Genomic DNA, 13,438 nt, shown 5'->3' on the forward strand with positions numbered 1-13,438 from the left:
AGCGGTTGGGTAATCTGACAGCAGTAAGCTTGATAGAGTAAGCAGTAAGCTTGATAGAGTTTAGAACATTTAGTTGATGTTCTAAATGGAATTAGAACATAAGAGCTGCCAATGAGCGGCTCTCAAATTCAGTTACAGCACTGCACACACAGGGCACCAAATCCCGGCCCCCGAACCGCTCCCAGCCTTCTGGGGAACGCGGGACCTCGCTGGTAGGAGTAAAACACACCGACAGTCGTAGCATGTAAATAAGAGTGAAAGGATGCCTGTAGGTACATCTCCACACAGTGCCCGGTCGCAGCGCAGCCAGCGAGAGCTGCTGGGTGCACACAGCTGTGCTGGGAAATGGGCACAGTGCTGACTGTGTGGATGTGAGAGGAAGCACCAACACCACGCACAGCACAACATATGGGTGGGAAAAGCGACTTTATTGTGTCCTGCAGCAACATCGGCGGTCTGTAAGCAGGCATTACCACTCTCATGTCACACAGAAGCCAGCAGCCACGGGGGCGCAGGGATGGGAAGCAGAGCACAGGGAGCAGCGCAGCCCCTCCTGGCCCTGCCCGGCTGTGTGCCATGCAGGAGGTGCTCGCTGTGTTCTCGTGCTCCTTTCAGCACACATTGCTCACTGGCTCTCCCCTCCCAGCAGGAATACACATACATACAATAATCCATTTCTAAAACTTTTTTTTCGGGTGAAAAGACCTAATTTTTCCCTCCTGATCACAAGGCAAAACAGCAGTCTCCAAGCAGAACGATTCAGCTATCAGCATTAACTGTTAGTGTTATTGTGAAACCTCTTTGGTTATAGAATATTTCATTTAAAGCGAGATTATACAAAATAATTTCCAGCTAGAAATACACCCCTGGAATCTAAAAGCAATCTAAATTAACACACTCTCGCAGGCTGGAGCTATACTGATAGGATTTGTAATTTGAGTATTTCCCCACATGATCTAAACAAAGTTATCAAAATTATATTAAGTAAATACATTTTGAGGAGTAGTAAACTTCTGAGAATCCTTAGAATATTAAAAGTAGAGTTCTGGAAGTAGCAGTAGTGGCCTAAAGGAAAAACCAACCGACACAGAGACCTCTAAATGCTCTCCATCGCCTTGAACTCGCTGAGCGCCTGCACCGGGCTGACGTGCTTCTTCTGGGACGCCCGCTTGATTTTGGTCTGGGTCTCGTCCTGCTTCTCCCTCTTGACCAGGGGCTTCTTCTCCGGAGCCTTCATCTTCCAGGACACGGCGGGGAGGTTGAGCGAGGCCATGCCCTGCGACTTCTGGTACTTGGTGGACGCCACGTAGGACGCCTTCACCGTCTGCACCACGGCGTTCATCAGGTTCTTGGCTGCCTGGATGAGGGACATGGCACTGTCCACCTGCCGGAGGAACGGCGCAGTTACTCGAGGTGAAAGTGGCTGAGCAGCTCCATAGCAGTGCTGCGGGCTCTGCTGGAAGCCACTACGGCTGCTCTGAATGGTTCTCCTCAGAATCTGCAGCCCAACGGCACGGCGATGTTCCCCTGCTGACCGAGGAGCACCATGCCTGCACACTGCTCCATGCTAATGGCAACCAAAGGCATTCGTGTTTCGCTGTTTGCTTTTGTGACTAAGCTTTAAAAGCAGCTTATTCTCTAACAAAATTAAAATCACGGTAATATCTTAATTACTGATAATAAACGTTTATATAAAGTTATGTTACAAAGGGAGGAACGCCGTGTTATCTTCAGCCAGGCCTGGAGCCCTTTGCGAGGTGGTTCTACTGACAGGAGCTTAAAAATGAGAACTTTGGAAGCTGTAGTGTGTGGCTGATGGGGAGCCACACTGCAGGAGGTGAGGGCTGAGGTGTGTGCGGGCGAAGCGGGGCTGACTGCACTGTGGGCTTTGTGCAGGGCTGCTTCATCCCATCCACCCCGCACAAGACCAGGACCTGCTGCTCATAAATACCAACGATCCTCAGCAGATGAGAGCTCAGCTCCCTCTCCGCATTTAAACTGCAGCATGTGTACATCTAGGGAAGAGCTGGGGGAAAATCCAAGCAAAAAATGCCCAGCATCAAACAGTGTGAGCAGGACTTGGAGGACTGCACGCTGCGTACCGTGGTGGCAATCTGAGCTGTGCCACGCAGCAAAGCATTGCCCTCCCCTGCCCCAGCCATCGCACTGCCAACGCTGCACTGCCTGCCACTACTTCCATGGCTCTTCACAGCGGGAGGAATCCCATCCACTGCACTGAAAGCAAGGAGGTGCTGTTCTAAAGGAGCTCTCAGATTGCTCAGGGTGCAGTGCCAGCTGCCTGGGCTGCGGCTCTGCCTTCACAAAATATTTGCTGCCTCAGGTTGGGGAGGACGCCGGTGCTGACGGAATTCCCTTGCAGACTCAAGGCCTTCCCCTGTAACCTGACAGAGCTGAACACAGCCCCAGCATCACTCAGCCCCATGGGCAGATTGGAGGGGAGCAGATAAAGCGGCAGATTAGATGGCAGATGCCTGCTCACACAACTAATTTATGGCAGGAGGGTATGTAAATTCTGAAGAAGCTGAATAATGGCAGTAAAACCCTGGAGTCCACATTACTGTGTAATGACACATCCACTCCTCTGACAGCACAATGCCTTCAGCCTCCCAGAGAGCAGCGCATCATGCAGCAGAGCTGCGTGGCACCAAACATCCATCCTGCCCCATCTCATCCCATCCCATCCTCATCTTCATCCCATCCTCACCTCCATCTCCATCCCCATCCCAGGAGGTGGATGGGCAAAAGCACTGCAGGTTACACATAACCAACCAGGGCAAAGAATACAGCAGGGCACAGTGCATTCTGCTCTCCCCCTCCCAGAGAGCCACCTCAGCTCCCTCTTAGGAAGAAGTTTTTCAGGAAGGGCAGTGAAACAACTGCGTGCTACACGATGGCTGCAGGGCAGCCCAGGACAGAGTTCAGAGCTGCTGAAAGCCCTGCACTGCTCAGGGCACGGCTGCTCAGAAATGTTAGCAGCTCTGGGGGCACTACAGGACCCCGTGTGCTCCAGGACTCTGCAGATACTCGGGTGGGTTCAGCTGCGCTGACTGAAGTGATTTAACCTTCCTGATAGTGAAATACCATCTGGAACAGCGGCAGATCGCACGGAGTAAAGCGAACCTGTCCTCAAACACTGAGTGTGGAAAAGAGAAGCATTCCCTTCTCTTTCTGTACTCTTTCTCCTTTCAAACATTAATGAGCAGTTGCTACCCTTGAGGAAAGAACCATGCAGAGCCACACCCCTACGTACCCCAGACACAACGAGTTCTCCTCCGAGGTTCTGCACTTCGGCCTTCACTTTGCTGCAGATGTTGAGCTGGTGGCAGTACAGGGCGATGCGCTGCAGGTAGGCCAGCAGGTCCTGCTTGCAAGCTGAGTCTGGGCACTGCAGGGAGAGAGACAGCAAAGGTTGGCGTGGGGATGGGAGAGCTGCAGCTCAGCCACTCTGACTGCTGCTTACTGCTGCAGTTCTCAGCTTTGGCTTTCTGAAGTCAACTGTTCAATACGTGGCTAAATACACACAAACCCTACAAGCAGTAAATAGGGCAGTGGGAACCTGAGCTGCCCAAGAAGATAGGGAACGCACCTGGCTCCTGCAGGCTGCTGAGCTGGCTCCCACAGCCTTCCCTCTGTGCTGGACAGAAGCAGCAGCAAGGACTACAGATTCCAGGTAGCTGCTACTAACCCAGCCCCCATTCCTAGCCTTAAGTGCCATAAGCTAGCAGATGATAAACCCAACAGTTACCTGATGATATCCCACAAAACAGGTATTTTCCTGACAGCTGTTCCCACATTGCAGCAGTGTGGAAGTGAGATCTCTCACCTGGCACAAAATACAATTGCTCAAGTGCTTGCTGAAGCACTCAGCCATTCCATGGGAGTAACTTCTTCAGTTTTGCTTTTTCCAGCACCCCACATATTCACACAGGGAACCCAAACGCCCTCCAATGCCCCACAGCACCGCCCAGCACTTCCCAGTACCGCCTCTGCACAACAAGCAGCTGCAGTGCCATCCCAGCTGTGGTGGGGACACAGCATCACCAGAGGTCAGAACAGCACTGCCCACCCCACACACTGCACCCCAACACCGATGTGCTACGAGGCGCCGTCAAATGAAGACTGACCACAGAGATGGTGGGCTTGGAAAAATAACTTCACATGTGGTGGCGATTTGCTGCTTAAAGCCTTGCTGGCAGTCAGGCTTACTGCCTACTGCCTCATGGCCCGTCCTCACCTGCCAGAGAAAGGAAAAGCCCAGCTCTCTGAGCCTGCCTGCCACCAGGGACCTCCAGTTGAACGCATCTTCTGGACAGAGCGCAGTGGAGGGTTGCAAAGAGCATCAGGGCCTGGAGCATCTTTTTTGTGGAGGAAGAGCTCTGGGGCAGCTCAGCATGGAGGTGACCTGTAACAACCCTGTGGTGCCCTGTGATACTGTGATTCTGTGGTCGGGGTGGCAGCAGTCGCCTTCGTGCCCCCCAGCCAAGCTAAGGACACAGTGAGGCACCTGCAGCTCTCTCCTGCTTTCCATCAGCGAAGTGAAAACTGAATAACAAAGAGGTGAGGTCTGCTGGTTATTTTCTTAAGTGAATCAATAGCAGCCAGCAGTGCAAGATGTTTTAGAGAAAGCCCACAAACACTGTGGGCCAAAGAGCTAATGAAACCCTGCCATTAGCATTTGGGAAATGCTCTCCATCTCCCGAGCAGCTCAGCTAAGGCTGAGTGCTGACACATGCACACTGCACTGTGGCAGGGGGTTGTGCACAGCTCAGGGTGCTGTATGGGTGGGAATTACTAAGAGCCTGCTGCGTGCTTACCTGTGGTGGCAGGAGGCAACCAAAGAGCAGTGGGGAAGTAAAAAATAGGACAGGAGATATTACTCAATAGTAGACATCAATATGACATGACTGGGAAACCCGCAGCCTACAGGGTGTGCACTAATTCTGTGAGCAGAGCGGAGAATTCAGTTCAAAAACCAATGATGTCTGCAAAGAGACATTACCCAAGATAAAAGGCAGCACTCAAGGCCAGGCTGGATGTGGCTCTGGGCAGCCTCCCATCGCTACACAGCACCACAATGGGGTGGGTTTTCCCTTTCTAAGTATTTCTACATTAAAAAAAACAAAACGGAGAATCGCTGTCCTGCTGCAAATCATTTTTGTTTGTGTTGTACTCATAACTCCTTTACATTCTCCCATTCAAAACAAGCAGGCTGCTACTCTGAGTGAAGGATGGAATACCTCTAGGGAAATCTGCAGGCTGATGGCTAGATGCTTCTCAGCAGACATGAAATAGGTGGGATAACAGCTTTTATGGTTTCGAAGGCACTGTGTTGTAAAGCTGGCTGGCAGCAGGAGCTGGGAGCCCCAACGTGCTCACACCAGGGCTGTGATTCACCACTGCCACGTGGCCTGCAGGACGCGAGGACAGCTCTGCTTGCTCACAGCCATGTGACAGGAAGGCAGAGTGGCTGCACGCAGTCCTCTGTCAGCTATGTCTACATTACGGCGAGCTTCTACAGAGCACGTAAGCACATCGAATGAAATATGTAAGGAGGATGTATTAGCAGGGTGTGGAGTCACAAAAAAGCCGTATTCCTGTCAAAGTGACTAACTGGGCTTTCCTGCTCGTTTTATCTCCTGACCTGTGCTTCATCTTTTACGTTTCTACCGACTTGATGCCTACTAAAAGCAGCCATTTAGCCTTCCTCCTCTCTTTCAGCACTGCTCGGTGCAGAAACCCATACACCAGGTTTGTGTAAAACACATGAACTAGAAAAAGGAGCACTGTGAACTTTCAGCCCAAGATCCCCCATGGTCTCCAACACAAACTGCTCCTCGCCTTGTTTCCCTAAGGCAGCAATGGCACCTGATCCCCAGAAATACAGCTGGCGGAGTGCTACAGCAAGGAGCCCCATTTTAAACAACACTTTCCCACTTTTGCTCCTCATCACACGTTTTTCACTGCACCATTAATACACTGAGGTGAGCACAAAGTCCTCCTGATGCAACACTTAATAGAGATCTGCATTACAAAGATTTAATTCCAGAGTAAGATGGCTTCATTAGAAGCCTGGAATTATCAATTACGTTCAGAGCAAGACTGAAAAGCAAGCAACAGCTGCACAAAACACAGTTCATAGCAGTCATGATCTCAGACCTCACCTACTTGCCTTTCAGGGCACCTTCTGAAGGCAGAGCATTATTATGTCTGCTATTTGGGTGTGGACTGAGACCAAAGGTGTTTCTGCTTGGCCCAGCCCAGCTTGTGCAGTGGCACAGGATGCGTTGCAGAAACCCTGAGCTGGCCACGCTCAGTCCTTCAGAATTCTTTCCAAATTCTGTAGCACACAGAGCACAGCAGCTGCACCACAGCCTGCGATGATGCAGAGCACCCAGCACTCCTGGCTCCACATCTCCATCAGCTCTGGCTGGACAGAAGGAATAATGCTGGCAGATCTGACATGAACGGTGAGGCCACCATTCATCCATGGGGCATTTGAAAATCGTTCAATATTAAAAAGCTGCCTCAGAAATAATATTACAGGTTGTGCAAATAGGCCACGTGCAGTAATTACAGCGTGGCTACACAGCCTTGTCATTGCTTTGGGAAGTGTTGGGCAGCCCGAGCACGATGAAAACAACAGGAGCTGATCCAGCCCTGCTCACTTAGAGGCACTGGCCTGGCTGCTGCGTGGCACAGAGCAGGGCTGCCAGATTACAGGTGCTTGGTTGAAGCCAGGGAGCTGCAGGTTTCATGGCTGGACGTATCTGGCTGCTTACACTGCTGAGGGTGGCAGGAGAGCAGCAAGCAGGAGAAGACTACCATGCAACTCTGGACATCAGTTCAGAAAACCAGCCCGGACCTCACAAGTAAGCACACGTTGCATTCATCATGTCTGCAGTACGAAAGATCTGCTGTTGCTCATTTGTGCTGAAGGGTTATGAAAATGACCTCCAACTTACGTGGTCAGCAATAGTGCGTCCCAGCTTGTCCATCCTTGACCCAGCCTCTGCAATCTTCTTGGCTGCACTAATCACATCTGATGTATTTTTCAGTGGACCTTTACCTCTGTAAAACAGAACGGATCACACCTCCTAGCATCAGAAAAACACAAGACTGAACAAGATACTGCACTTTCTATTGCTTATTACAGCACAAACACACCCGACAGCACAAATGAGGCTGCACAAGCAGGCAGGTCACAGGAGCAGCCATTACTGCCTCTTCATGCACCTCCCAGGCAGATCCCCCCCGCAGCCTCTCCCCACGTTCAGATTAAATGCAGGAATAAAAACATCTTAAAACTTTACTGTTTCAAGCAAACTAATTATGATGAGAGATAACATTTTAGAAGACAGATTTGTAATTTGCATGGAACGCAACATCAAGTTTAAGAAATAGTGTTGTATGAAGTCTAGTAAATGGATTTCAAAAGCCATCAAAAAAACACTCTTTCTTTTGCAAATAACTGTGTGAGGAACTATTTTTGCAGCTCAGCAATACCAAGAAGCCCATAGAAGTTAATGTTGTAAAGAACTGAACAACTATATATATGTTTAGTTGCACATATATATATATATACATATACACGTACTCTTTGGGACCAGATCACCCTGAAGAAATAAAGAATGCCAGGCAGTAACTGCATGCATCTACAGATCAATTTAAACAGTCATTACACCGCATCACTGCACAGCAACGCCTCTCCCAGGTTAACACCCAGCCTTTAACAGGTTAACATTTACAGGAAATTACAAGAAGCAGGACTGCTAAAAAGGAGCCCCATCTCAGGCAGTTCTGAGGGAAGGTGCTGTGTGCACAAATTAAGAAGACTCACCTGGTGAAGTCTGTCATTTCCATCATAATCATACACATTTGTTTTGCCAGAACAATTATATCATTACCGCTGTCATCCCATTTTGATACTTCAGCGTCCAATTTGCTCTTTTCTTCCTGGAAGCTCGCTACCTGCTCAGCAATCTTGGCCTTCTGCTCTTGAGGGAGCTGTGCCATGATAGCCTGAAAGAGAGAGCTTTCTCACAGAGCCTCCTCCAGCCACAGTGCAGAAGGCCTTGTGGAACATTTCACTGATAACCAATTTAAGTTGTGTAGATGGGGGATAAAACTTTAATAGCAATCCTCCACCTAGAGGGTTTCCAAAATGATTTCCTTCCATTTTGAACACAAAGTTTATGCTGTATGAATTACTACCAGCACTAAAGAAGAAAAAATGCCCGGACAGACAAACTGACATCCAAAGCACAGGCGTCTGCATGGCAAAACTGTGAACTCCAACCATGTTTGCCACATGTTACCATCCATCAAGGAACAGCAGCATGGCGAGGAGGGACTTGCCTCTTCTCTAAATGAAAGAGTTTTGGAAGGAGGATCCAAAGTGGGATACCCAAGTGGGTATCTTTCAGTGTCGTAATGCACAAAGGAAATATTATGGATCTGGCAAAAAATGCTATTTTGAAACATGAATGCTGAGAAAAGTGCAAGTGGAAATAAAGAATATGTGCTTACTCCTGCATAAAATCTACTAGCATAGGTTTATGGCCTGTATGAGCCTCAGTGCCTTTGCCTTCATAAATACTGGGAGCATTGGTGCCTCCAGCAGCAGGTGAAAAGGAGCTTTAGGGTGAAATGCATCTGGCAGCACCGTGCTGAAAGGTGAATGAGAAATGTCTGCATGTAAGTAGGAGGGGAGGCGCACAGAATGGAGGGTGCAGCCCCAGGAGGGAGAGCACAAAAGCACTCGGAGTTCGCAGGGCTCCAAAGCCAATGTGGCAGTTTGATAAATAAGGCCTCACCGCTCCTGTCTGGCTGTGGGCAAAAAGAGCCTTCAGAAAAATCTTTTGTGGCACTTGCCCAAGAGGATAAATTGCTATTGATCCAGAAGGGAGCACGTCAAGCAAGAACACAGGTAAGGCCTGCTTTTCCTTCCATGTACCAATTTTAAGCTATCACCTGTTAATGATTATGCATTACGTACCAGTGCTTTCATTTTTAACAGTCATAGGAAATTCACTTAGTTTAAATTACTTCATTTTCCAGCTGCTTTCCACATCGTCTTGATTAAAGGCCCAGTGGCCAAACGTCTGCATAAGAAAACTTTTGTAAAAACTGCCTGAGCTGCAAAGTTTCATGCCCACACAGTCAGTATTTGCCTGTTGTAACTAGGAGCCACACAACCCAATTACCTGTCCTGTATGTTACTGCACACACTCCTTGCCTAACTAAAGGGCAGTGCCTACAGTGTCTGGTTGGATGTCAGGGGGAAGTTCATAGAATCATAGAATCACCAAGGTTGGAAAAGACCTAAAAGATCATCCAGTCCAACCATTAAGTTCTTCACTATGAGAGTGGTGAGGTGCTGGAACAGCTGCCCAGAGAGGCTGTGATGCCCCGTCCACCCCTGGAGGTGTTCAAGGCCAGGTTGGATGGGGCCCTGGGCAGCCTGGGCTGGTATTAAATGTGCAGGTTGGTGGCCCTGCCTGTGGCGGGGGGTTGCAGATTCATGATCCTGGAGGTCCTTTCCAACCCTGGCCATTCTGTGATTGTGTGTGATTCTCTGGAGCAGCTCATCAGTATGAAAAGCATTCTGATCTTTCAGAACGCCTACAACAACACACAAGTGTTCGTGCCATCCGTCCACCAGCACTGCTGCATCTCACTTGAACTCCTTTTCCAAAGGAAACTGGAAACAGAACGGCTGCTTTCTGATCTAACGTTTCCACCAACATTTAACCTGGATCTTCAATACGAGCTGAGCTGCTTCTTGAAAGCAGGACAGGCTCTGCTAACACACCGACTTCTTCCTTACCCTTGCACTTTGTCCAGCAATGAGTTGGTCATCTTCTGTCTGAATGCTTGTTCTGCTTCGGACGTCGAAATCCTCCGTCTCGAAGTCGGAATCATCCAACTCCTCGGGGGTCTGAGGGGAGAGAAGTGCACCAAGATCAGACAGCAGTTTGAATGGCTCTAAAACCAAAGAGAACGCCGTGTTTGTGAGAATGGAAACAAACAAAGGTAAGAATGACTCAATGTTCTGAGCAGGAAGGTGCATCAGGCCTGCGTGTGGAACGCACAGCTGAGTGCTCATGTTAAACACGGTAGAAATCCCCCAAATTACTGAGCAGTCACTGAACATCTGAGATTTGTCAGAGGACACAAATGCACAGAGGAGCTGAAATACAGAAGAAGTCTTTCCAAAATGAACATCACCTTTTGCAACTTTGATAAATGTAAAAGCTTCGCTTGACATTCTGAAGCTAAAATTACATACAACTTGAAGCCCTGGTTCACAACCACGGACGTCTTTAGCACAATTATGAATCAAAGCATCGACTGAATTAACAACAGACAAAATGTATCGAAATTTAGTCTTATCCCCCAGGAGAAACTTAAAATTTTTAGCTAGTGAGGGCCAGCTTTTATGCTGTAGGCTGAACCCAGCTGACCTACTTCCCGCTCGCCTAGAATTTATTTTTGCTACTGCCAGTCTATGGCTGGCAACATTTTTACAAAGCTTATCAGTTCAAACAGCATGTTTGTTAACATACTGCATGCATCTCTGCTAAGAACTTGATGGTAGTTCTGCAGAGCTGGATCAACAAAGAACTTTGCTGATCAATGCCACGAACTGTGATCAATAGACAAAATGCAAACAAAGTCCTTGCTCTTCAGGTTTCTTTCCCATGCTCAATTTCATAAACTTGTTCCCTGACACTGATGCAGACATCTCATAATATACTTAAAATATAAACACTTATGAAAAGAGTTGCAAAAAAGCAGAGATGGCTGAGCGTGCTGACAACTGAGACACAGACTATTTGGGCCCCAGCTGCTGCCCATGCCTTTAAGAACTGGGCAGGGACGTACAGTGCTGAGTACATCGGTGTAGCAGTGTTTTAAGAAAAGGGTAAAAATTCCCCCAAACCCATTCTGCCACATCTTTAGGAAGATGCTGACAACGCCAGAGCCCCTTCTCTTCCTGTCCGTCCCACAGCCCGGGGGCAAAGACTCTTCTGGGGCTGACAGGAGGTTGCCTGGGGACCAGAGAGCAAAGAGCTTTGTTTCAATAACTACAGAGAGAGTGAGATTTTACTTCTGAAAACAGGCTGCAGAAGCACAAAAGTCAGGTAAAGAAATTACTTTTCCTTCTGGTTTCCAAGCAGCAAGCTCCGGGGCTCAGGGTCAGCCAGCGTGCTGCCCCAGCCATGCTGTGCAGCATCCTGCTGCCGGGCGGCCGTGCCTGCGCTCAGCCAGAGCCCCCGGCCTGCGGAAGTGGGGGTTCTGCACCTTCTCTTTTATCTAAGTGCATTCTACACCTTACAGCCCTCTGGACAACAAATAACAACACCTTGACTTTTTTTATAGGTCGCCAATGTGTCAGCAGTGTGCTGCCGCCAGCGACTGGCACCCTGACATCAGCGACAGGGGGAAATGTCAGCAGTCCTGGCACTGCCAGCTCTGCTAATTACTGCCGACGTGCAATTGGCAGCCCTGCTCCCATGTCCTGAATAACAAGGACTCTAGCAGGGGGTGAATCCAATTAGCTCGTCTGCAGAGCAGGAAAGCACTGATATCTTCATATAATGTTGGCTCTCTATAAATCCCGAGCGTAAATACAAGGGAATTATACGGAGAGCACATATGTGGCTGTCAGCTTTTCTTCTGATTTTCTATCTGATTCTTTGCTTTAAGCAGCAAACATGGAAGACAGAACTGCAATGGTTACTGTAATCACATATGTTGTGGGGCTGTGCGCTGTCAATCTACCGAGATGCATCTGCATGGGTTGTCGCAGACACGGCGAGTTCAGCTGCGAGGCATTCAGCTTGGAGTCGGGGGGCACAGGGGAAAGCAAACGAGGAATAAAAGCTCCACACTTCTGTTTGCTGCGCCTGGCTCCTGCCCCTCTTCTCCATGCTGCTCTAGAGATCTGCCCGTAGGCCGGCCTCAGCCAGAGCTGTGCTCTGCGTCCCTCCAAACAACTGCAGCAGCTCCTCTGCCCCTTCGCTGCTGCCCCCAGGTCTGTGAGCCGCTCTCTTTTTAACGAGGTTAGCCAATTAATGAATACAAGCTATAGAAACCTGGAGAGAACTACAGACTGAGCTCCTCTAAACCCATTTTCAGCTAACCAGCATTAATTCTCAAAATTTACTTAAGAAAGAAACATTAAGCTTTACTTTGAGGCTCTTAAACCATGAAAAAGCATCTACAGTAGGAATTCACCCGCAATTGTTAAATCAAAGGTCACTGATTTAGCACATTAATAAACGAGGCATTAACATGATTTTATAAAAGATGCGTGAAGGGTATTTAGCATCACCACTCAAGGCTATCATTGATGCTCAGATCTGTTTAATGAATCTGAGTCAACACGCACTTCTGAAGTACTCCACAGAGTGATTAGCACTTTTTAAGACTGAGAACGTTAACATGAGCTAAATGAAAATCTTACGCAGTCTGCTTGGAATAAAATTGATGTGTTGTAACTGGGGGAAAGTGAGCAGAGACTGAAAGCAGCTGAGGTAAGTGACACTCACTCTGATCATCAATACAGCTTTCCGGATATCCCTGATTCCATCGTACACCAGTCGCGAAGCATCGATAAATTCATTTTCATCCATTGGCTGAGCAGGGTCTGAACTCAGAGCTTCCACAGCAGCTTCTACTTGCTCAGTAAACCGTGGCATAACTGTATTAAGAGCACAGAAGAGCCGTCATTTCCAACCCAGTAACACAGATACCCTCATAGGTGAGGTGTGCTGTTAACTGTTGCTGGAAAGTGTGCAATAGTTCCCTTTAAACTGGAAACATTTCTTACAAATGAACACCAACACCCTTGCTTCAGTCCTATCTCCACTGCACTTTGTGTTTATTCTGCTGCTACTTGTTTTCTTCCCCCACACACAGTGAAAAGTTTATCCCACCCTCCTAGTGCACAAAGAGCAAAGTCCTGGGAAAGCAGTTACAGTCTATGGGATACAACGTTAAGCACTTGTTTAACATGCCTCTAGACACTGTGGGGACACGTTACCATCACCAGGCCGGGGCTGAGCAAGGCACTGAGCAGGGCAGCCTGCACCTCTGTGCCCCAGTGATTCACTGCCGCAGGAAGAACATCTCAGAGCCATCTGCAGTCTGTTTGGCTCCTCAGTGCCACCCGTGATTCTTCATCAAAGTTGTAATTAAAACAAAAACAGCAACTGATCCTTAGCATAGCACTCATTAAAGCACCCAGAACCATTTCTTACCCTAGATGGATGTTACCAGCCAGGTCACAGCAACACCCACATTTACTCTATGGCATGGGGGACTGCGACCTACAGTGCTTCTTTTACAAGCTATACAAAAATGCACGCTCATTCTGCTGGGGCAATGCAGCAGAAACCCTTCCAGATCGTGG

At 48.6% G+C, this 13,438-nt stretch overlaps 1 protein-coding gene across 1 annotated transcript in view; it reads right to left on the reverse strand.

The window, feature by feature from the left end:
- Nucleotides 1–409: 409 nt before the first annotated feature.
- CTNNA1 (catenin alpha 1) overlaps nucleotides 410–13,438 on the reverse strand; it is a 106,555-nt gene continuing 93,526 nt past the window's right edge. Inside the window, exons 13-18 of the mRNA XM_042880642.1 lie at nucleotides 12,576–12,727; nucleotides 9,848–9,958; nucleotides 7,859–8,040; nucleotides 6,984–7,089; nucleotides 3,272–3,406; nucleotides 410–1,384 (exon numbers count right to left, since the gene is read on the reverse strand). Of these exons, the coding sequence (XP_042736576.1) occupies nucleotides 1,097–1,384; nucleotides 3,272–3,406; nucleotides 6,984–7,089; nucleotides 7,859–8,040; nucleotides 9,848–9,958; nucleotides 12,576–12,727 (974 nt within the window). The 3' untranslated portion in view covers nucleotides 410–1,096. The remainder of the gene's footprint in view (nucleotides 1,385–3,271; nucleotides 3,407–6,983; nucleotides 7,090–7,858; nucleotides 8,041–9,847; nucleotides 9,959–12,575; nucleotides 12,728–13,438) is intronic.

The sequence above is a fragment of the Lagopus leucura genome, unplaced genomic scaffold, assembly GCF_019238085.1.
Source record: "Lagopus leucura isolate 7727_CA_CO unplaced genomic scaffold, USGS_WTPT01 Super-Scaffold_100027, whole genome shotgun sequence".
NCBI classification, from domain to species: domain Eukaryota; kingdom Metazoa; phylum Chordata; class Aves; order Galliformes; family Phasianidae; genus Lagopus; species Lagopus leucura.